The sequence below is a fragment of the Pipra filicauda genome, unplaced genomic scaffold (assembly GCF_003945595.2).
Source record: "Pipra filicauda isolate LSUMZ 115617 unplaced genomic scaffold, ASM394559v2 scaffold167_size3244652_pilon, whole genome shotgun sequence".
In the NCBI taxonomy this organism is placed as follows: domain Eukaryota; kingdom Metazoa; phylum Chordata; class Aves; order Passeriformes; family Pipridae; genus Pipra; species Pipra filicauda.
In genome coordinates this window covers 2206601-2232881 of record NW_024104184.1, presented here as the reverse complement: position 1 = coordinate 2232881, position 26281 = coordinate 2206601, and the positions used below count along the sequence as shown (strand labels likewise).

At 37.3% G+C, this 26281-nt stretch overlaps 1 protein-coding gene across 7 annotated transcripts in view; it reads right to left on the bottom strand.

The window, feature by feature from the left end:
* ATXN7L1 (ataxin 7 like 1) overlaps window positions 1-26281 on the bottom strand; it is a 115934-nt gene that overhangs the window by 57541 nt on the left and 32112 nt on the right. For 5 of the 7 annotated variants that reach the window (XM_027751819.2, XM_027751821.2, XM_027751825.2 and 2 more), the window contains one exon: window positions 17953-18057. The exons of 1 other annotated variant lie outside the window; for it this stretch is intronic. In XM_027751819.2, coding sequence (XP_027607620.1) covers window positions 17953-18057 — 105 coding nt within the window. Of the gene's footprint in view, window positions 1-17952; window positions 18058-23977; window positions 23995-26281 lie in introns of those variants that run through there. One more of the 7 variants, XM_039379440.1, reaches the window with a different exon arrangement.

Sequence of the window (26281 nt, the reverse complement as noted above, 5' to 3'; positions counted from 1 at the left end):
GTTAGAAAGAAATAATCTCACTACATTAAATTAAGTTCTACATTCAAACAAAGTTCCACTATACCAAAATTGGTAAGTCAGCATGGAACAAATAAAACACAGGTTGCCCATAAAAAAAAAAACCAATATGAAAGACAGTGTAACACTGTTATGAAGATGTAAGTGTTCATTTGCACCACAAGCAAAGTGGTTATTGCATTTCTTACAACACTATATGAATATTCCACATATTAAGGAAAGAAAGATCGCTAAAGCAACAGACATCAGGAAGCCTTTTGATAATGTAAGAATAGATGGATTACAATCAACGTTAAAAAAGCAAACTACTACAAGTCTGTAAATGGCTAATCCACATTAATAAAACCACTACTAAACATCACTGCAGGTAATAATTTACTATAGATTAATATCGACTAAGCCAAAACATATTTTAATGTAACTGTGTGGGTTACATTTTAAAATTGTTTAGTCATTTTTGCCATCAGCACAATCTAATGTATCTAGGAATGCAAGTCATTTTTATTAGGCAGCCTGCTGCAGACATTGCTGGAACTACTAGGAAAATTACCATTCATATGCTTTCAAAAGCTTCCCGAACACGTGAATGGAGGTTGTGTCGAATGGCAAAAGTCAAACAATTTGGAAACTAGATTAAAAGAAATAAGTAGTGATTTATTTGCAGTGTATCCTTTTATGCCACATAAAAATGCTTGTGTTAGTGACCAAGATTTGGTCTATGCTTACAAGAAGGTACTACTGCAATGATGTATTATGAAATAATCTTTAAAAAAATGAACTATGAGCAACTACTTTAAAGAATTACTTTCATGCACACAGCACCAGGGAAGGCAGTGATGACTAATGGGGAGAGGCGCTGCTTGGCCAGCCAAGTCCCACAGTGTGGGGGAGGCACTTGCATACCAAGGAACACTTGCAGGGAATGTAAGGCAGATACTCTTATATCACAGGGAAAATACAGGGCAGTAAAACAAATAAAGTTGCTCAACCTTTTCTCCAGCATTTTTTTAATATAACTGAAAAGAAATTGCTAAATGTCAGGGTAATCTTATGCAAAGTGCCTTTACTTTTCTTATGTAAAGCTAATACTGAATGGGTAGCATCTTACACATAGATGTCTACACCGTCTTCACCTAAAGACAGGTAAGCCCAGGTCTCCATGCCTGTTCCACATAATATGTGCAAAGCCCACATGATAAAACCTTACATTTTGTAATAATATTGATTCTCAAAATTGCACCATTCTTCCTTTTTACCTGTAAATCAAACATTTTAAGCCAAAATACAGCTTCCTATACAATAGTTAACATAGCTGCCATTTTTCAATTTAAACAAGTTATTAATTACTACAGCTTCACCCAGCAACACTTCTTATGCATAGTTCTAGATGATCTAAAGAAACTTCTTAGTCTAAGTTAAAAATGCAGAGATTAAGTTCTTACAAATAGGTACACTTTTTAAAAAACCAATAAAAATAGACAACATTTCAAAATTTCCAGAAGTATCTTCAGGTGATCCGAATCAGACACTTAATACATCCAGCTGCAGTCTCTAATGACATAAAAAGTAGAATTAGCTAACATTATGTTGACCACACTTTATCCTCTCAGTGTGTAAGGAATGGCATTAGCTCAGCACTGTGGTCACTCAACTTTACCAAATCTTGGAAAACTTACATGGAACTTCTTGGCAGAAACTTTGCAGACTTGGAGCCCCGAAGCCATTTCTCCCAAAGCAGACCAGTATACATCCTGCTGACCAAGGGGACCTCAAAGATGTCATCTATACCTGCATAACATAACATGCTTGTGCTATATCCATGGTCCTCCTTCAGCTTGGAGGGTTGAATTATTTAAGAACAAACTGATCTTCCCAAAACTAATCATTTAATGGAACATTTTAAAAAAACAATTGGGACTGATCCCTGTGGTTCAGTTGAAGCTGAGCTTTAAAGTGAAGCATGTCAGAAAAATGAGAAAGGCAAAGTGTAACAAGTAAAACCAGCTTAGGTCAATAATGATGCTGTTGCATCCAGTGTAAATGTCTTATGTGAACTGCACTAAAAAAAAGAATCCCAGTTGAAAGGGAAAGAAAAAAAAAAAAAGGAGGGTCAGGCAGGGTGAAATACAGCCTTTAAAAGCCCGGAACAATTTGCAACACAAACACTGAGGAGCTAGCAGCTTCCTCTTTGAATGAAGCAAGGTCTGGCCCCTTCCTGTGTCACAACTCCCCGCACTTACTTAGTATATTTTCTACTGGCAGCAGAACAAACATCGATTCTATCACCTTCAGACATGTGTGTACTGAAAAAGACACCATACAGTATTACATTAAGTTTTAAAAGAGATAGAACATGTATTTGAACGAGCATCTTCAGATGTTTGTTCTCTGAACTGCTCCGTAGCATTACATGTGATAAAATAGCTTCATATATTAACTTCATTTTTTTGAACGGATGCTGTACAGCCACCTAAGAACACAAAATGACTGCTACAAAATTTACAGGCAAAACACAAGAAGATCATGAAGAAAATGGTACTTTGGCATCTTATGCAATCCAAAGGTCTGCCTTACAAAGCTGAGTTAAACCATGCTTTATGCATTACTTCACAGACATAAAATAGCCAGGTTAAATCTGACTCTTGGACACACACACACAAGTTTCATATGATTATGTTAACTGAAACTATGAACTTTGTAAAAAATTAAAGTAGTAGTGGACCCCTCAAGATCCTGTTCGGGTAGATCTGAGTGGAGCACAGTTTGTATTTGCCTAAGCTAAAGAAGAGAAGGCTGCAAAGTGAAGGTGTGACGTGCTGCTGCAGCAGAGAACACAGTTTTGTTAGATCATAAACACGTAAAAGCACCACCTGTTTGACTAGTTTAACAGTTGATATTATGCAATTTTGACTGTAGAGAGTCAGCTGGCATTCGTATATTCTTTTCCTATTAATCAGAACGTTCCAACAGATTCTAACTTTCTTTAAGTGTTAAAGAAAATAAGTACATTGGGGGTTTTTTGTGTTGTATGTGTGCTTTTTTGGGGGAAAAAAAAGTCAGTCTAACCCTACATTAAACATCAAAGTTTAAGATGTAACAAAATCAAGACATTAGGCAATTCTACTAAAATGACACTAAACCAAGATAGTTTAAAAACTGATTTTTTTCTGTTTTATAAAATGGAACTATGGAGAAAAACCTCAATGAATAACTAATGGTTAAAACAAAGTCTAGCACTAACCTAGTTGAAATTTTAAGTGTTCAATGGAATGTATTTGTTTCCATATCTCTCTTTTGAACCCTGATACTTGAAGCTCTATGTTTCATTTATTTGAACTTTGGTTCATCTCAGCGATACTATCTAGTTAGAATTGTCACGTTCAAACCTGTGAGTTAAAAACCAAAATTAAACCCAACTTATCTTCTCAAGGAGTGCTTCTGGTGCAAATGCTGGCAAAAACGTTAATTCCTTCATATAACTGCATCACATGATATTCAACTGGAAGTAAAACTGTCCTAGCACAGGGGATACTGAGTAACTTGAATCCCTCTGAGGATGAAAGCAAAGCAGAAGAGGCTGAAGTAAATTTTGCCAGGTTTCACTGAAGGAGATCTGAAAATACAAAGAGGAAAGGCAATTCACCCTTTCCTGCTGCATTTCCAAAATCTGACTTTGCATTTTGACTTTTCATCACACAAAACAAGAACAGGCCACTCACAGGTTCAAGATGACTGGACATCCTGAAATAAGGGCAGAAGCAACAACACAGCTTTGTTCCCTTATGCCTCCCTACAACGAGAGTGCTACGAGAATCATCATAAGAAGGCAGGAAAGCACATGGATAATACTGGTACGAAGTGCTGAAGAGGAACAACCTTAGGGAGCGCACAGGCAGAATCTTCACTTAACCCATGCTAACTGTACGAGAAAAATCTTTTCAACTGTTTGTTTCTAAGAACTCCTAAATTGGAGTATCATGGCGATGTCAGAACTACTAATGTCTGTGAGACATGGTAGTCCAGTCTTTGTGGTTTTGTTTCTCTAGTTTATGAAAATAAACTAGAGTGAAAGCTATGAACATAACATGGACTGCATACGCAAATATCCTGACCTGCCTCTCTTCCTAGTTCCTTAAAAAAAACCCCAAACCCTGCTAAGTGTGTTCCTTGCTGCAGCACTGCCGTTGACCTTTCATTCCTGTCCTTTTTCAGATGCAACGACAGGTTAATTTTGATCTAATTTATTCTCAATCTGCCAGATAATGCTTATGGAGCAGTAGGGATCTAGAACGTGGAAAAGAAAGCCCAAAATATTCCAGTTATTCCCAAGTCTGTCAAACAGACACTAGATGGAAGTTTCCATGACTCCCAGGACTCCAAGCTAGGACATGTGAACTGTGGCACTGGGGTTGTGTGTAATGGCCTTGTGCACCTCCTTCTTCTGCTCTTGGGAGACAATATAAAGAGTTGCTTTTTTTAGTTTTTTGTTGTGGCTTGGTTTTGGTCTTTTTACCCCTTTTCACCTCTTTTCAAGAAGAAGACTCTGACCTCAACAGAGCAAATATTACAGGGCACCTGGAGTATTATCATGCTACGTGTTAGGGAGTATTTAACTCAGTGTATGTACAGCCCATAGCTCTTTATAGCCACTGGACCAACAGGACATGAACTATGTCATGGGATCATAAGGGAAGCTCAGGCTTTGTCAACCAACCCAGTCCTGGTAACTGCTGCCTGAGTACTCCGACTGTCCTCAAAATTACTTTATATTCACAATACATCAGTAGTTATCACAGCAGGTGATACTGTTATGGCTTTTTGCCCCCCAGTATCAATTCATGATTCTGTGACAATTCTGTAACTGGCCTTATTTTTCCCTTACAATCAGCTACTTCGTCTTGGTTGAGAGTGGATTTGTATTTAAACTTCTGATTGATAGAATAATAAATATTTCTAAATATATTTTTTATTAAAAAGTCATTGAGTGCTAGGTTTCTAAACAAGAGAAAGGTGGTGAAAGGGAGATGACTACTTCCCTGATTAAAGCACTCACCTTTCTGTAATCAATCTGAACCCAAATCTTCCCCTCTTCATAAAAGGGCTGTGACAAGAGGATAAAGCCTTGTGAAAAGTGTTGAGGGGGTGTTCTCTCTCCCTCTTGCTTAAATAATTTCAACCTTTTATAAACATGTTTCCTGAACCACAGATTGGAAGCCAAGTATCTTACTTGTCAAAGTTAGCGATTAACTCCCCCTCTTACTCTGTTCAACAGCTGTTTAAGTATTTTATGCAAAATAAAAACATCAAAAGGAAAGAAGAAATCAGTGTGGACTGGAATTTGTGTTTTCCAGTAGTAGAAGCACCCAGTTCTTCAACCTGCAGGTAATTCTGAGCCTCTCTCAATCCTTTCCATTCCTTCTCCATATAAAACATGCAACTGGAGAAGCATGCAAAGCCTTGCAAGCAGAGTTGCTCCCTGGCAGATGAGATATCCTAATTCTCATTAGCATTTCTTTATGGAAAGGAGAACAAACACCCAGCAACACCAAGCAGCCTGCTTAAAGTGCTCTTGATTGAACTCCCCTCAGATTAGGGAAGAAAAGGGTAAAGAGGATGTCCCATATTGCACATTAACTGTTCTCATCACTACACTGGTGGCTAAAGAATCAGAAATCATTTTGCAGACTTTGAATTTAATTTCCTCTGGGTTTCTTTCAGTCTCCTAAAAGAGATTTTACCTCAGGCCAAGTGCAACATTTCACCTCTATGGGCATGGAAATTATTTTGGTAAAAAAATGCGAGAAAAATTAGTTATACTCAAGCCATTTTTTAATGTGAAAAACCTCTGTGTTTTCCTCTTCAGCAAGCTATAGGAAAAAAATCCCATTTTTTTTCCAATTGCATCTACTCAGGAAGCGGCAATAAATCACTCCCTAGCAGTTATTCCAGAAAATTAAGGCTACAAATGCATTCGGGGTGCAACGGACAGATCAGCCAATATATATGAATACATACTGGAATGCATACACAGACATAGACACATATGTACAACTCAAACTTTGCTTCATTTATAGTCTTGACAAAAACGACCTTCATGGGCCAGTACCTCCAAAGGACTTGGAAATCCCATCTCCAATGGAACTAGTGGCTTGCACAAGGGAAATCCAATTGACGCAGTCTACTTAAACTTCCAAGTGAAATGAGGCCATGTATGCACATTTCTTAGAGGAAAGATACCTGCTGTTGAGAGAGAGTGAAGGGTAGCAACCCTCACCCAAAGGCTAAGAAACTACTGACAGGGCAAGGAAAAGAGGGTAAAAATGTTCCTCAAAGAAAGAATTTACAATAGCATTCAGCAAGAGCCTGTATTAGGGTATATCAAGAAATTATTCAAAAAAGGTGGTGGTTAGTGAGAGAACAAGATCTTTCATATATAATTACTCAAGAGTACTAAAGATGAAAATCAACAGATGGCAGAAAGACCTGATACTGACCAGGGTAACAAAATAGTAAATGAAATTCAACGTAGACAAATGTAAAGATACAGATATGGAAGAATAAAGTGATCTTCACTTTATATACGCAATTACAGTCTCTGAATTATTATTACACAGTAATGAGACACTGGTATTTTAACAGTTCTATGAAATCTCGATCTGTGGTGGTTAACAAAGACAAAGCTAATGTTAGGCAAGAAATACAGCACATCATGCCACGGCTTCCCTACCTTCAAAAATGTTTAGAAGAGTTAGGCAAGATATAAAACCACATAGCAAAGACATCTGGAGTTTCCACAAGAGTGACAATTAGACCAATTTGGACTTGTCAAACTGGATGAGTGATGACAGAGGAGGGTTATGATGCACGTTTATTATGAAGGTGGACAGGAAATGATCATTTGTTGCTGGTTCAAAAACAAACAAACAAAAAAAGGTATTTCTTCACACAGTGTATAGTTAAGTTTTGAGAATCCTTTCCATGGAATCCCATAGCTCCCAAGTTTCCATTTAGTTCAAAAAACTCACTGGGTCACCAGAATTGTTTAGCAGAACAGTGACAAACACCAGACTTTTCAAGGTTCCATTTTTTGCTGCACCATTTCTATACTCATCTCACTAAACATGCAGTTCTGCACAGTGCTTTTCTTCATAACCTTATCTGTCTGGTCCTCACTGTGCCTTTCCTGCCCATACAAAAATGCTGAAAAATTTTACTGCTCATTCCAAGCATTCTTGCTACATTCATCCGGCATTAGACAGTGACAAAAAAATTATTTAAACTGCAAACTAATCCTTTGTTGTCCTGGACAAATTAAAAAGCATTATTTTTACTCACATCTTCCAGTTTTCATCTATCTATCTGTCTAGAGTCACAGAATGAGAAACAATTGTCTTCAGACTCATTGGGACATGCACAATACTACTGCAAGTAGTGCACAAGGATGCACTGATCTCCACAGACCATGCGGTCCTGTCACCATCACACACACACTAAAGCCATCTGAAAACACCTCTAATCCATGTAGATCTTCACAGTATTGTTGGCCAATTACTGCTCCATGTTTCAGCACACACAGATGTACTCTTGCATACTCTCTCGATATTTTGAGGTAAAGTGGTCCTGAAATGAGACTCCTCCCTGCCAATGCTAACCAAATGAATTAAAAAACGAAACAATTTTTCAATCACAAATCTCAAACCTAGAACCACATTAAAAAAAATTAATTAAAATTGAAAAGCAAAATTGAAAGCAAATGTATCAAATAATGACACATTAAAGCTTGCCTTAAACACATTTCTCATATGCAATGCTTGATATTTTATATAAGTATGGTATTAGTTATACTTCACTAGTTGCAGACCAGATCCTAGGCATGATAAAAAAATATTTCACAGAAACAAGAAGTCTGTCCAAAAAAAGGAGGTGGGGAAAATACGTTATTTCCTAGAACACTAGTCAAAGAAAATGTTCCTGATTAACAGCATCACTATTCTCACAAACAACCAGCTAATGAGGCAAGTTTTCTAAATTTTTTTTAGGTACCTTAACAATAGGTAGGTTTTGGTGCAGGGAATTAAATCAAGTATTTGAAAATTAATCATAATGAAAATATGCATGCAGTAAGGTGAACCAGGAGCCCATCATCATTTGCATAACATATTTTACAGTTCTTTCATTATATCTTGAAGAATATAACTTTATTAATCTATCAACATTGATGCAAAAAAATTATTTTGAAAATAGAAGCCTACAGTGTGTCTAACCTACCTGTAATAATAAAATGTATTTTAGAACAAGGTCTAATTCAATATTTTAGATTTTAATGTGACAATTATTACATTAATATCACCAGTTAAAGAGAATAGCAGTAAACCATTAAGGTGATTATATGAATCACTGCAGGGCTATGAAATGGGAAACACAATGAGCTTCAGCTGTATTTGAAATTTTGAGAACTTCTAAGTACAGTATTCTGTGCCCACAAATAAAATATTTGGAATAGATTTTGCTCTTGTCAGGTACCAAGAGGTTATGTACTACTATTAAAATGAAATAAACAGAACTCGATAGATTTTAAACACGAAGTTGTGACAAACATGCTTGCACACTAGATGAAAAAAAATCATATTAAAATAAACAAGAGGAAATATTTAAAAGATTAAAAAGGTATATGAAATCTAGGATAAATATTACTACTGAAAACTGTGGGAAAAGTAGATTTGCAAGGCTTGTACTAGCTAGATTATCACAGATGAGATTTCCCTCTACTAAAAATAAGGTTTTTTTTAAACAGCAAATAAAAATTATTTCTTCATAAAAGGCATTTAATGTAACTATTTCCAACTTGAAAAAAATAAAGCTCTTGAACTAGAGCCCAATATTTAATTTAATTGCTTTCCATTGCACATCTAAGGAAGAGGAATTATGACTACTCTGTCATCTACTTGCATGCCAATGGACTTTTGTTTTCCCCACTGCACCTCAAGTGGCCTGTAGATGTTAGAAAAGGCAATGGAAACACTGTTGGAAAGAAGTATTTTGGCCTCTCGCAAGCAGTACTTCTGGAACTTAACAAACTGCCGTTCAGTTTTCTCTCCACTCACCAGTGAACACAACCAGGCAGCTGTGAGCGCCAGAGCCATATTCTGGGGTCATCCAATGTCCTCCCAGGCCCGCCTGGTTCCCCAGCTCTGAAGGAAGCCCTGGACGCCCAAGATGAGTTGTACCTCCAGCCCCACCTGCCACCTCACTTGCAGGCTCAGCAACCACAACTCCTGGCACAGGAGATGTTCAGCTCCCAGAGAAGACAACACCCAAAAAAAGGTGCTGCTGTTTCCGTGAGGAAAAGCCAATAGTCAACGGACAAGAATCAACTTTATGAGCCAGCTCATAGTAAAAGTTTCAATACAAGGACAGTCAGAACTTCATAAACTTGTGATATGCTTTGCAAGAAAATGCTAAACAATAACCCAGTAGAAATTGCAACAGTCAGAAAACTAACTAAACCCAAAATATTTAGACAACTACTAAAAGTCATGATCACTAGGTATGGTTATATGCAGACATGACTTCTACAGATTTGAAATGGAACTTACAAAATTTGGCAGTGGTTAATCCAAATGTTAATTACCCTCTGTAACAAACAAAGTGAAACACTATTACCAAAAAAACCCAGACCCCACACTCAAAACCCGCCCCACATTTTCCTTGTCTAATCACATGCACAAAGTACAAGGAGATAACACAGAGAGGAGACTTGCTCTTAGCACTCCTATACTTTTGAATACAGTGAAGAAACAATGACTTGTTATTTGGGTCTTTGGCAAATTCAGATTCCCCTTCCAATTTTCTTTCTTGAGAGTGCATCACAATTTGATATAAGAAGAGATTTGGTCTTGCTTATCTTTTACTCATTAAAACACTTACAAAGAGTGACTTCAAAAAGCTCTTAATTCTGTTTTGGACTTTATCTAGGAATAGCACCATGAAGTCTTCTTTTAAAATTATTTTTAAAAACATTCCTTCTCTAAGATGGAAGGCATCCACCTTACTCAAAGACATGCTATGGAACACTTCAAGCCAAATACTCCTAATTTTAATTTTGTCAGGTTTTTACAGATTCTGACATAAAATTTCCACTACACTTTTCTCTCCCACTATCACAACCCCCATCCCTCCACCACTGAAGCAGCTGGAAGACTGATGCACTAAACACAGCCCTGTAAATTATAGTATGTATGAGATTAAACTTAAGCCTAATGCTACAGTCAACCTTCAACAGCTGAGTTCTATTAATGGACACTCCTTAAAAGAAATCCTTATTGGTTACTATTTAAAACTACAACTCTATTAAAGTCTTGACTGAAAGAAATTACATGTGATATGTATTACCCATCACTGCCAGGACAACAACCCCTAGTTACGTATGCACTGCATTGTTTACCACGATTCATATGAAGTAAAAAAAATACAAAAGGGTTCACTAATCAAATACTATCAATGAATACATTATGTGGAAAGAGATAAGCTAATTTATAATGACAGGAATTTTGTATAAACTAGAACAATAAGACTTCAAGTGCACTGGAAAGCCCAGTGCCATTATTACTCTTTCAGTCTCCTTCCTATGTGGATTTATTTAAGATCAGCATTGTAAAATTACAGCACAGTCAAGGCACTGTAAAGAACTTTATAGAAAACATCAGGGAAAAGACAATTAATTGATGTTTCACTTCCAGACTTCAATTTCATACACGCGCCCAGAAATAGGGGGAGGGTGAGTAGGTTACTGTGCTGAATAGGAACTGCACACCTGTGGCATTCTGTTCACTGCTGAACATCTTCTCCTGCAGAATACTTACTCCTCTCAAATGCACAATCCTTTCAGACTCAACTCTCCCAAGAGTTTCTGCTTTCTCATTCAAAGAATCTTTTGAATGAAGAAATTTTCAATTACTGACAGATCAACCTAGGGCCAAGTAGGCAGCTTCCTACTTAGACTACTCATTGACCTCTATATATCATACCTCTTTCTACATCTGCTTCCCTGTTTTAGGCTCTATCACTGATGATGAATTAGTAACAACAAAGAAGAAAGCCATTTAAGCAATGGGATGATAGTAGAAAATATATAAAAAAAGCCAACCCTATCAAATGTTGTGCTACTTGCTTCTAAGAAATCGGGTCAGCAGGTCTGAACACAGCTCCATTTTTAATTCACATGCTAGACTAAAAATGAAAGCACAACAAACTCCCTCCAGCCTTGAGCAGGTCTCAGCAACCTGCAGTGTGAAGACATAAGATGTGGCTTTTAACATCAGATACACATTTTTCAGTCCCATCACAGTTCATCCCTTGGACCTGGGTGTTACTCTCTACATTAGCTTTATTTTGTCTGGTACATCTCTGATGCAAAAAGCATGTGCTGTCTTGCTTTAGCCTGGGTTATGGTGTGCCTGGTGGTTAGGAGATTTTCATCTCTTAGGAGGTGGAAGGTGAGAGAATAGCTCCTAGGTGGTAAGGCTACTAAATCCAAATATCTTGCTTCCTGGACAAGTAAATACAGAGAAGTAGGATTTTGTTGGTTTTTTTCTTGAATGAACATACCCTTGTCAATCTATCTTTCACTGAAAATATAAAAAGGCTTAGGACTGTTTGCAGTCCTGAATAAGCACAGACAATACTGAGGTGACCAACACTCTCATGCATACAAGCAGCTATGAAGAATTTTTCTTTATTGCCTCATTTGAATCAAGTATTAAAATGTCAATTGATTATTTTATTGATCTAAATGCTTTTCTGAATCTGGCCAGACTCTATCAGCAGTTAGGATATAAACAAAGTAACAGAGTAAACAAAGACAGAATTTGCATTTTTGCATCTATTCAGAGGCTCAAGAACTGCTAACAAAAACTACATCAGTCCAAGAATATGTAGGGAAAAAGACGAATTCCAAGGACTGCTGGTTTAGTTTTGCCTCTTCAAGGGTAATATTGACTCAAGCTGGATGGTCCATGCAGGGATGTACTATCTAACTTCTATGGGAATGGCACAAAAGATGGCTCGTGACCCCAGTTTCAGTGTCTGCCATTATGCTGGGCTTGGACATCTTGCACTGACACGGACATGACAGACCCACATGTACCACCACAGCAACTACAGCTCAGATTTTCATTGCTGACAGGAGACAGGTTTATGCCACTGGCTGTGCTTTTGTCTTGAGAATAAGATTTCTGATAGAAAGATCGTAAAGCTACTGAATTTTTTTTTTGGAAACTAGTAGTTTCCAATTTAAAGCAATGGAAATGAAAGTTGCAGACAAGAATCAGCATATCCTAGGCAGTCACCTAAATAGAAATGGGGATATAAAGTACACAAAACATTCAATTTCTTCTGTCCCCACTCCTACCAAAAGAAAAAGAAAACTGGGATTCTTGTCAGTCTAGCTGCTACTGTTTCTGTTTTGAACAAAAAGCCAGAGGAATGAGACCAATTTTTATTATTTTAATTATTTTATGCAGCTAAACACAACCATGTGACAAGCAGAAAGTTATTTAATCAATAGTGATATCGCGTAACAAGGTTTGACATGGCTATGAAAAGAGAAAATCGCAGTAACAGAAGGAGAATCACTTAAAATGTCATTGTCCTTGAAGGGCACAAGAGTGCTCCCCCTGATAAAAGGTACACTGCAGTAGGTAAAATATTAACAATTGCAAAACCCCAAACATCTGTATTTAATAAAAATCAAGGCACTGAATAATTGAAAGTATAAATACTGAGAATCTGTTAAATGTGACAGTAATACCTGTATCAAAATCCTTATGCAAAAAAGATGCCAACTAGTAATGTTCCAGCTAGTTTTAAAAAAAGCAAATAATTTTTATTCACACTGTAAGTTCAGCCTTCTTGTCTTTAATCATGGTTCATCAAATTGTAACGCACAACTGGCACAATGTAAAATAGTCTGAGTAATTCAAAATATATAACCTCTCTTAGGAAAATAATTATGATATGGAAAATAATTTATTTATATTCTTCAGTACTGCATTACTTTCTAGTTTGTTTTTCTTTTAAATGACACTTATACAGCCAAACAGAAGGATAAAAAGGAAATATCCTTTTGCAACTTTCATGAGGACATGAAGATGCCAACCCAAGGATTTACAACTCAGAACTAATGAAAATCAAGTGCAGGGTTTTTTTTCTTTTTTTTTTTAAGGAATAAAAATTTCTTAATTAGAAGCCTGTTAAGAGAACCTTAGAGACAGGCAGGGTAGATAACAATGAACCTCCAAAAATGAAATTAGCAAAAGAAGAGGTCTTCATGGTCATTTCTCCTTGACGAAGCAGAACTGGTTTCCTCTGTATGCTACAACTTCATCAAATGGGGATCTTAACTATTCAGTTCATTAAAATACCATCCACAGTTTTGGAAATTGTTCCAGAGCACATTTGGAAACTTGCTTTGATGGTTATACTGCCATTACTGTTTAATCAAGCTGCATTATTTAGGTTGGTTAATTCACCTCTTCCCCCAACTTTATTCTTTATTTTTAACACTTTCCCTTCATTAATTTATTTCCTCACATTAAAAGTAAAAGCCAAGATGTTCTGACAAGCTTTCTGTATGTGCACTGCTTGATCTTTGCTATGACAGAACTACCTTTTATGAGAGGTTTTCCTTTTAACAGGGAAAGACCAAAGTTAACAAGACTATTACTGTACAGAACATTAATAAAAATAACCAGAACTGTACCTGATGCTCTTCGGTCTAGTAAAGAACAATGCAATAGAAGAATATGAAACTTTACTCTTTCTGCGGCCAAAGGAAAATGGAAATGTTTCTTGGAAGATCTTACAGGTGCCACCTTAACAAGTATTTAACGATGACACACAATTAGAGTTAGCAGAAGTCCTATGGACAGAGCTCAGTATTGGCTGCCAACCAAAAAATCTGTAGAAAACAGATGTGTTGGAGAAAAAAACCTAAACAAAGAGGAAGAACATTATTATACTTCAGTATTGTACTACGGTACCATATTTTGGTGCCCCAAGAAGTGCTGTGTATCTTCACTGAGGTTGGCACTTGGGAACAAATTAAAATTTGTTAAAAATCAAAACTAAAATTCCTGACATGTTAAATATACCTAAAAATGCTGCAAGCTGCATAACCAGACTGACTTCTCATTTCAAACTACTTTGTGGAGGAATAAATACAACTACATGTTTGCACATTAAAAAAAAATAAATCTAAGATATTGAACCACGGCAAGAGGTTACCAAAAGAAAAGAGCTTCAAAGGCAAACAACAATATTTCAGTGCTATTGTTGATGACATTATGTTATACTACTTTCTAAGTGCACAATAATACTGAAATTATTTGATGTACATGGTTTATCCAGTAGCCTATAACAGCAAGACTATTTCAAGTGGGCTTATGTCATATGTACATGAATGGTTTAATCCTTACAAACGGATATAAATGTTTATCCCACAGATACAAGAATGTGAAACTGCTCTTAAAAATAATTCAGTATTTCTCTGACTTAGGGGCTAGAACACATATACTGCCTTGCAACACTGAGCTTTACATTGCATTCACTACATATATTCTCAAGTCCAGCAAGCCAGGCTTCTAATTAGCCAGATCTCTACTTTTACCTTCCTGATTTCTACTGTCTAAGGTTGTATGATGTATTGCCTCCCATTAAAAATACCCTGAACTGCAACCAGATTTTTCTCATTTTCTGCTTGATATCCCAGGAATCAAACCCTTAAAAGTTAAATAACATCTGCCTCTATAATCTTCACAACTTCCCAGAGCCAAGGATGGTTGCCACATGTCTGAAATCAGAGGTAAATGAAACAGTGGGTCTTCTTACACTCCAGAGAAAGGCAAATGCCAGCAACGGCTCAAGAGAAGTGTTACAAAAACGTTTGCTAAACTAAGCATTCCAATGCTGCTCCAAAGCCAAGACCTTCAAGTTACAATGCAGGGAACCTAAAAACATAAAGCATGTGCCTGGCATGGACCTAATTCCTTACTGAGAATATGGACAGGATCTTACCAGGGATATTAGCAACAAACCACACTTTGTGGGAAATTCTGGGATAGATCTCTACAAGACCTTGTCAGTAGCAATAAAGACTCCCCATGACACAGCCTGCAAGAGCCAAAAAACCAGTAGTGGCTTCTAATGCTTTCTCATTCCATTGCCCGTGTTACAACTTTGAAGCTGCAATTCAAGACATTTATAATAATGCACTTCATGGTAAATATGACAGTCTAAACACCTCAAAGCCTACTGACAGACATGCTCAGCATCCCTGAATTTACAGATATACTGCTGCATGCTCTAATTAGTTAAAGAAAATCTGATCCACCAAATTGATTGTGTTCAAAGGTGATAATAGTCTAAATAAAAGAGAAAATTAAATATTCCTGCTTCACAGAAGAACCCTGTGCAGCCAGAATCAATGTCTCAAACGAAGATTTCTCCAGACCTTTCTCAATGGACTGTTGATACCATCACATATACAGTGAGAGACTATTCAGCCACAAGCAGCTCATGATTGATATATTTTCTAACAGATTTTTTATAATTTTCTAATCAGACAATGCAACTACAGATCAATTAATAACATCTACGTGTAGCTCTTCTTTAGATCTTATTTCTTACGAAAACAACTATGTTAGTAGATGCATTTCACATATACAACAGGTAGTACCTTTAACAGAGTAATTTTTTGAAAATAAACTATTAGTTATTTTACAGTAATTCTCAAGACCTCCAAGAAACCTTCTATCTTCTAAAACTTCTTTTATATGGTTTTAGTACATCACCTTTACTGTTTTTTCTTTAAAACAAAATAATTTATCTCTATATTTAAAGCTCTTTCACAGGCATTTCAGCAATATTCCTGTACATCTTTCCTGAAACAAGTCTGACTAGATTAAGTACAATCTTCAAGAGGTAACACCTTTGGTCAATTATTTTCAGTATTTTCCTTTTTTTTTTAATAGAGTCTATTTTTTTTTTTCAAGTCTTTATTGACCTTAGGCTCTTAAGACAAGCAATTCAGAACTAAACATTCAATCATCCAGTGTAACAAGATTGCTATAATGAAGATGAAGTAAAAGGAATTGTATAAATAATGGAGTAATGGAGAAAAGAGGAAAAAGAAAAAAAGACATTAACTCACAGGATCTTTGCAGTTTACGGGCAATACACTAACATGGATGACAACTCGTTACTTACAAAGAGCTCAGAAAGTCCTTTCTAACATGGAGCAATTTACTCTCATCTAGAGGTAACATCGTTCCATATGCCTACTACTTGAAAACAGGACCAACTTTCATACTGTTCCCCAAACCAGGCCATGTCCAGGAAAGAGCACAACTACGGAAGGCAACAGCAAGGTGTTACACGGGTTCTTCTGTTCTGCAGCACATCATTTACTGATGCACAGTTCAGTGTTTATGGTACCCTCTCTACCTATGACCACATCCAGAGCAGCTTTTCTGTCACTGAAAGAATCATAAGCTGGGCAAAAAAGAACCATAAGACCATGGGTAAGAACAAAATTTTGAAAAATAAAATAAAAACAGCAGGATGGCTTCTTGAAACAGTAAAATCAACACTTGTCCCCACCATTAAATTAATAAGCCCTTCTCACCCTATAATAATACTTTTAGATCTTTTCTTATTCACTGGATATTTCACTATTACCATTTTTCCACAGTTATTTCAATCTAGGTCAAAGCTGGTGGCGAGTCATACAACTGCCTCACAACATGAATGCAGCTGCTCCTGGTTGGTTGTCAGCAGTGCATCCATACAAACGCAAGGAAGTATTTTGGTAATACATCTTTAAAAGTAAATAAACTTCTTTTCTGTCCATCCCACTTACATTTTCCCCTTACTGAGTTGCTTTGCTGTCAAGAAGACAGAGAGGGGTGTATGATTTGTGAAGTTTACTTCTTATATGCAAGCAAGGAAAATCTCGCTGGGCTTTTTTTTCCTTAATGTATTTAATTGATTCCATCCTCAGTATTAGCTGCCTTTCATTATTATGCAATCACCTTCAAATTATTTTGATTAAACTAAATTTGATTAAACCTCATGCAAAGCTAGCTATTCCAGTCACATCTTGCAATCCTTTAAAAAAATAATAAAGCAACAAAAAAAATCACCACAGAAACAAATCACGGAACAAATAACAAATAAACCATGGGATAAGTAATAAATAAACCAGACTTTGGGATGAAGTTTTTCAGAAATAATTGAAAGTAGTTTGTTAATCAATACCAAAAATTTCTAACCGGAGTAATTTTGTTTGCAAATACTCAACATCAAAATTGTCATCTCACTGTTGTCATACTAATTCAGAAATAAACATCTGCATATTTCTGCTGCTTCTCAAGATTCTCTTGAAAAATATTAATTTAAGAAACGTGACTCAAAATGCCAATTATGTAAAAAACTAAACCCTATGATAAATATAAAACTAAACTCTATATGTAGCTATGGATAAATCCCATCAGAAAACAATCCATAACATCCAACTTCTAGTTAATGTAGGTCAGTATCACAGACCTCACTTTGCAGCTTTGATAAAAGACAATCCAATGTTAGGTCATAATAGTTTTAGCCTAGCTAGTATCTAACTAACAGGATTTATTTGTTGTAATAGGTTAATTTAGTATAACAAGTTCAATGTGAAAAGCTCAGCTTCTAGAACAACTAATTTAACTTCCTCTACAGGAAATACGCTTGTTTGAAGGCATTGCTGGTATTTTCTGTGGAAAGAACACAAGATAACCAGAAAAGTCTATCTGCAATGCCTCTGTCATGATCGTATGCAATGATTCTTAAGAGACCCATAAGCCAGTTTGGCACTGTAATTCAGGAAAGAAAACATGCACTTACCGCAGTGTGACTGGAAAACCTGTGGCTTGACTACCTGATTGCAGATATTGCACACTACAAGATAGAAATCATCATGAGCTGGATAATGGCCAAATAAGTGCATATCTGTGGGAAAGTTAAAAATATATACAAGAATTAGAAATTGTGCTTTAAATATATATTAAGAAAAAAAATTGAAAATACTGTAGGGCCACTACTGTTATATTAATTTATACAAAGCAAATTTATACATTGCTCCATAAGAGCTTCTTACTAAAGAATCTTAAAGAGATTTTTTTTCCCCTCTTCTGGGTCTCGAGGTCCTGTACTAATGCTCCAGTCTCATCCCTCAGTCTGAGTCAGAACACAGGCTGCAACACCTTTGTCTTAACACTCACTGCCAAGAAGTGGAATAAGCATTTCTGTATTGGTCAACTGCTCAAACAGTAAAGCAGTATGTTTTTAAAAATCTCTACCTAAAGATCCTTTTAGGAAACAAGTTGCATAAGTTATGCTCCATGTTACAATATTCCAAGCTTGACCACAAATTGCTAGAGAAAGGCTCCTGCTTAAAAGCTAGTTATAGTAATCAAGGTCAAGGATCCTACAGCTTAAAATACAGTCAGGAAGTTCATAACATGACATGAAATTTCTGATTCTGTGCAAATGCCCTTCTCTAGTTCCAATGCCCTGTTGTTTGTCCCCAACAAATACTCCGGGAAGAGACAAAGTTGGTTAATGAGGTATTTCTCGGGTGATGGTATGAGGAATTTCGTGAAATCCAAAGATGGGTTCAGTCAGACAATGACAGGCACTTGTCCCTCTCAGCTGAAACACAGAGTGCAATACATGCATTCTTAAGCCATTACAAACAGAGTAAAATGGGCTTAAACTACTAATTGAAGGCCTCAGAGCTCTAACATTACAAGTGAGGTAACCTGTTTCACTCTGCATTGCTATAACTTAAGAACAAGCACACATACTCATCCACCACAGCTTGGCTTAGAGGGTGGAAACTCCAGTCACTTTTATGCACTTCAGTGGGATCATGTCACCATGTCCAGTGTTGTTAATGAAGGTGTTGCTGCATTAGTAACCCCATGACAAATATCGGCCCCACAGATCACACTACCTCTCAAGACAGGGCAGTGACATCTTTATTTAAAGATGTTGTAAAATTGCATTCCAGTGTTATTCAGCAGCATTTGAAATCTATTACAGGACTTGCAAATGCAGCTTCCGACTCAGATTGAAACATCAACCTGCCGCCTTTTAAACATGAGGAAAAATGAGAAGACCCTCTGTAAAGACAAACGTACAACAGCAGCTGTGATTGATGAATATCAACAACTAAATCCTGCTTCTCCAGTACATCGTGTATTTCTAAAAAACAGTGATTCCTTTCAAAAACTGACTCAAGCAGGTACCTTAGTTCATTAGTTCTTAGCCAAAGCAATCATTTTGGCCCTAGAGCTATTTTTATAAGCAATTCTGCTGTGGCCTGTACCACTGTAGGTAACATCACTGCTCATGATGGCAGTTGTTCGCAGGATGAAGTGAAAAGTGTCTTCAGTCCCTGGAAACCCAGAGGAACAAGACATCCCTCTCACGGTAATTCAGGTAGTACCACAAGCAGATCCAAAGAGGCTCGTTCAAGCACTCTTGGGCACAAACCAGCCCCACCAACCTGCAGGTATTTCACAGTACGATATGATATGAATCGTTCCTTTATCCCCTGAAAACCAAAACCTTCTCTCTGTTACTGCTCATATCAGGCTATGAAATTCAGTTCAAAGGTTAACCAGTCATGACCCCTTTGCAGTGCTGGTCTTGGACTAACCAAGCCTTTAAATACAGCACAGCCAGATGAACGCAGTCAACATATTCAGCTTAAATTTAAAGGAACACCAGTGGTGAGGTGTAAACTCCTTTGGTGTAGTGTAAGTACTAATGAAGCTAAAACTGCAAAATTAGATTAATTCAAATCCTCCTTACTGACAGAACAAATAAACAAAACTATGCAGGCACTACAACTTGCCTGTTTATTTTATTTCTTGTTTTAATGTGATAAGTCAGTGATCTTAAAAATCACTTTACATTGGCAATTCTTAGCTGAATAGTTTTGATCGGAACCTACAGATTTCCACTAACAGCACTGCAAACTCCACAGAAAGGAGTATTTCTTCTGGATATGATTTGACAAAAAGTCTCAGCTCAAAAACATGCATTTAATTACAATTATGAAATATTTCAAAAATGGTTAAAACATCTCAACTACTTAAAATACTTTTTTTTCCTGTTGTTTGAATAGTCCAGTGACAATCTTCTTATGAAAACATACAGACTCTGCCCTTTGCAAACACAAAAGTCACTATTTTTTTCCAATTGGAATTCCTTAGGTTCATTTAACCTTCACAGCTCTGTATCCCAGCCTTTAAAATATGCCCAGCTCTGAGGCATCTAACGTCTGGCCGGGTCTGTCTGAGTTTTTATGAAGTCTGTCTGCAGGGAATAACTTAAAAAAACATAAGGTATTAATACTGGAGAAATCTATTAAAGGTGGAATAAGGAATCAGGTTAGTTCAGAGGATCACAGAACCATCTGTGTTTTCACCAGGCACCACCAAGACGACAGAGCAGTGAAGGAAATGTCCTGGTATCTGTGAGCTTGCTCCACAACCCTGGCAAACACCACTGCACCCAATGGGAAAAGAGCACTGGCTAAAATCTGAGCTTTTATCATACTGTGGCAGCAGAGGTTGATATGCACTGATGTCTAGAAGAACACATCAAAATGCTGTTGTGAGAAACACAGCATCAAAAGGATGCACAGACATAGAGTAAGTGACATCCTGAAACAGCACTTTTGAAGTTTTCTCATTTTGCAGCTGCCCAGAAAGAGCTCAGTGGAGATGCAAACATCTACTGTAAATGGGAGTTTTCTGATATGAACTGAAGTTATTAACCCCCTCTCAAAAATCCACTTAAAATAATCCATGAATCTCAAGGACAAAAGTTCATGGGTTGGAAATAAGAATCACAGCACACAAATATACTGTTGTTATTGAATCAGAACAGGTAAAAGCTTAAACTAAACATTGACTTTTGGATTTTTAGGATTCCTTAAAAATCTCACTATGCAGGGGTTTTTAATAGAGGAAAATTCATCAAGCCCAAACAGATTCAACTACCTCTCCTAGTTCATCGATGTTAACAAGATTGGCACAAGCCTGTTTTCATGATTAAACTCATGATTTGTAAGCACACACAGCGTATATATAAATTACTTTTTAATTGAAATTGCATGAAGTATTAATATTGTCTCAGTACAAATTCCAACTGGGGATACACTTTATTGGATGTAATAATATTACTAAAGCAATCCAGATCAGAGAATTTACAATGAATAAAGCAAGGAACGTTTGAAATTAAAAAGAAAGTAGAAAATATAAACAACTATATATGATTTTATACACGTTTTTCTGTTTTAAATAAGAATAGTTCAATGCTCCCATGTCCTACTCAAAGTGACCAGGACTGAAGGATTATTCTGGATGCTGGTATCATTCTTAGATCAGATTACAGCCATTTGACAATTTACACCTCCTGTGTGCAGCAAAAAAGACAATGGCCTCTCCAAACAAAAAATTACCTTCTAAAGGCTACAATCACACCTCCCTGCCTGCTTAGGCAGAAGCAATGGTGATAAGCTTTTCAGGAAGGACTAATTTTGGGGAACGAAAACTTGTGTCTCTAAAGGTAGCTCAGGAAAGACTTCATGGAAAAAGACCACTAAAGAAGATAGGCTATAATCAGTGAATAAGGTGAGTGACTATCAAATAATACTGAAATAGTTTTCAAAGTACAAAGAGAACAGGAGGGACAGAAAAGTAACTGCAAAGAGTATTTATTTACTACCAAAAACTGCATTCCCCCCTAAAAGTGAAACATAGTGACCATGGGTGGCATGACTCATCCCACACTGGCATGGTGAGCTCTCCCTGAGCCTGTGACCTCTTTGTTCCCTATGTGTAAATACAGATAGACACAAGTCTGAGACAGAAAGGGCTGCCCAGCCCTTTCGCTGGGTAAAAGCAGTCCAGAGCCCCCCTCACAGTTACCTCATTTTACTGGAAGATACTTCCAATACATTCAAAGTAGGTTCCTGACAGCAAGAAAGAATTGATAACTTGTTTTTCAGTACCCACACACTCTTCAGAAGTGCTATCTACACATATCCCACTCCTCGCAGTACTGAATCGTCCTCCCCTCAGAATGAAATCTTTTGCCCAGTCGTGTCAGTTGATACCATACGACAACAAAAGCCCTGCTTGAAGATGAGCTGTTGAACTAATAGGATACCAAACCATATGAAAAATATGCAAGATAGGTGGAAATCTGAGACAGTGAATGCCGACTGTTGGAAATATTACTTTCCTAGATTAAAATCTTAAACAAAATATTACTTTGTGTATACTTTGCTATGGCGCTTAAAAAAATAAATACAACTTCTCCTTGTAGCTTTTATATTACTAACATTTGCAAATAAAAAGACAGCTGTAGCCATATGACATAGTTTTGTAAGACATCAGCTTGGTGAAATGTGCATCAAAACCACAAATACCATAGAAACAACAGAAAATGTTGCTTCTGCAAATTGTGGCACAAACACAAAAATGCAGGTGTCAGATATGACTTTATCTTCTCCAGTAACACACAGAAAGGAATTATTTTTAGTAACAATCAAAGGCAGGTGACTTATATGAAGTTCCTCCTCTATTATTATCTAATCATTTACATCCCACTGTATAATAAAACACAAGTTAGAAATAATCTAAAACATTCTTCCACTGCGGAATTAAGGTTGTCAAACAGTAAGACCTCACAACACTGCATGGGAAATCAAGTTTTTAATTATCATCTTTTGCTATAAATTATACACACTTGAAACATTCACTTATATATCTGTTTCTCCACTAAATATACGCAGAAAGCCTATTTGGAAAAATATTAGTGATGTTTATGTGCCAGGAGAGAGATGAGGAGGAAGGAGCAGGGAGCCAAAGACTATTCAAGACATATTGGTTAAAAACTAACAGAGAAGATGAAAAAGAAAAAAGGCAATGGCAAAAATGGTAATGGACAAAAAAAAAAAATCTGTGTGGTTCCTCCAGCTCCTGGAGCTACAGATTTTTAAAGCTGATGTCTAGAAATGTACTCAATATTTCCCTCTTGTTCCACAGAAGTGACAGATCTGTACATCATTCAAAAACTGGAGGAATCTACAAAACCTTTCAGTGCATTAGATTACTTAAAAAACTAAGTAATTTGAATGGTGAATTGAAACTTGAAACTGTAACAATAAAAAGACATCTTCAGGTATTACTCAGACAGCAGTTAAGCACGCTTGCACAGAGAGGTTAGTCTTATCATAGAAATGAATGTCATACTCTTTCCACTTAACATCAGCTTATTGTCCCCCGAGTGCAGTTTTCCTTTAGTTTTCCTTTCTTATGCAGAAACCAGTAAGTTGCTTCAGTAATTAGTTAGCCAATATAAATTGCATTTTACTCCTGAAAATGTCAGAGTCACAGTTGCAATCAATCACAGAATAATTTAGGTGGAAAGAGATCGCTGGATGTCATTTACTCCCAGACCCTGTTCAAATTGTGGCTAACTTCAGGGTCAGAACCACAAAGTAATGCTCAAACTCATTTCTTTTTGATGGAAAAATGCAGGTAATGGCTAAAGTAATCATGAAATTGAGGAAAAAATAAAAATTAAAATATGCACAACACAACTAACATAGGACCTGTTAGTTGTCCTAAGTACTGACTGATGTCCTTTGGATGTTTATGCGAGGAATTGAAAGATTCTACATGCTAAAAAGTCAAGTGAGAAGAAAAATCAATGAGAAGACAACAAATACTGGCATTTTCAGCAACAGCAATAATAAATGAAACATGACAGTGACAAAGAAAAAAAAACAGAAAAAGCAGCAAATAGACTTAAGTGTCAGTGTGGTAAGGAGTCAAGGTCATGATACCTTTAAATCAGTCCTGTATGGTCGAATGGTATGCTGCCTCCCAGATTAGAGCAATCATAAGGATACTGGCAGTCCTAGAGAATGCTGGGAATAGTTCATTAATTATAGTTTATACAATAAATACTACCCCCAATGACACAGAAAAACTTTGTACTACATTGCCTTATCTAGGCATTATGAAACCATACTGAAGATGTAAGTGGTACCCTCCATTCCCAAAGACCCACAAAAAAAAGAAAAACCAAAAAGTTCATAATTGGGAACTAGTGATATAAACAAATATTGTGAATTAACCATACTGGCATATCTTTTGTAACAACCTGTGTTGGGAAGGGATTAATAAAGTAAGCTACACAACACTGACTTTACTATTCTGCATAAGACACTACAGATCAATAAAAAAGAAAAAAGAAATCACCGTGTGAAAATGTGACAGCCTTTCTTCTACAATTCTGAAGACTTTTATGTAATTTATATAGGCTACTTGCCATCCCAGTCTAAAGTAATTAGACAATATAGGACCAGAATTGCCTGGGCTACCAGATTAATGTATCACAAGAATACTAGAAGAGAAAACCCCAAACTCACAGGTCAGAAAGTATGCTGCATACCTGTGACACCAAGAAATCTCAGCTTTCCACTTCTTTAAGGAATCTAGAGGATAAGACAGTAGCTCATGTAAGTTTTTTCTCCTTGGAAAACTTTCTTAAAACTTCCTATATGGAGGCACATGGTCCTTTAGCTCCTGGAGTAGGCACAAGATAGTTCATCTGCTTATGGAGTCTTTATTACACTTTCTGTACACAATTTACAATTTAAACTGATCAAAGTTATCCATCAGTACAGTCCTTTTGGACTCCAAGCTTCATATTCCTATCCCTCCCTTGTGCTTTTACCATCAATTAACTGATTATACAAGGACTCAAGTTCAAGACAACTCTAAATCAGGAGCAAAGTAATACAAAGAAGGACAGAACAAAACAGGAAAATGTTTTCAGACCATTTAATTCCAAAAGCTGCTCCCCTGCAGAACCTGATAAATGCTATCGCTGGTGTGAGGAGAAGGAAATGCAGAGCCCAGAACTGAACAGCAGGAGGACTAACAGGACCAAGACCAGTTAAAACCACTGTGGAGTAGCCGTGCATCTCTAGCTTACACTGAAATCTGTCACAGAGGTATCTTTGCAATATTAAAGGAAGACACTTGGCTCAAAGAGAAATCTTGTAAAACTAAGGCTACTTGCCTCTCAGTTAAAGATAGCAGTAAACACATTCATTAATTTGTGACATATAAAAACATTCAGAAGCATTGTAATGGGTTTGTGTGGCAAGGTTTTGGTAGCAGGGGCAGTGGAGGGTGGGGCTACAGAGGGGTTTCTCTGAGAAGCTGCCAGATGCTATCACAGTGTCCAACAGAGCTAATGCCAGCTGGTTCCAAGACAGACCCGCCAGGGGCCAAGGCTGAGCCCACCAGCAGTGGTAGTAATGCCTTTGTAATAACATATTTAAGAAGGAAAAATAAAAACCCACTGCACAGAAGTAACTGTGGCCAGAGAGCAGAGGTGAGAAAATGTGTGAGAGAAACAACCCTGCAGACACGAAGGTCAGAGAAGAAGGAGGGGGAGGAGGTGCTCCAGGCACTGGAGCTGAGATTCCCCTGCAGCACGTGTTGAAGATCATGGGCTGCAAGGGGACAGCCTGCCTCACCATGGAGGTCCACAGTGGTCCAGAGATCCACCTGCAGCCCGTGGAGGACCCCATGCTGGAGCAGGTGGATGCCCAAAAGAAGGTTGTGACCCTCTGGGAAACCCACACTGGAGCAGGCTCCTAGTAGGACCTGCGTACCCATGGAAAGAAGAGCTCACACCAGAGCAGGTTTGCTGGCATAACTTGTGACGCCATAGGGGACCCACACTAGAACATCCTGTTCTTGAAGGACTGCACACCATGGAAGGGGACCCACACTGGAGCAGTGAAGGAGTGTAGCCTGTGGGAAGGACTCATGTTGGAGAGGTTCATGGAGGACTATCTCCTGTGGGAGGGACCCCACACTGGAGCAAGGGAAGGACTCCCCTACCTGAGGAACAAGTAGCAGCAGAAACATGTGAAGAACTGACCGTAACACCCATTCCCTGGGTGGGCAGGGAGAAGGTAGAGAACTGGGAATAAAGTTAAGCCTGGGAAGTAGGGAAGGGTGAGGGAAAGGTGTTTTTAGGATTTGCTTTACTTCTCACTATCCTGCTCTAATTTCGACTGGTAATAAATTCAGCTAATTTCCCTAAGTCAACTCTGTTTTGACCGTGA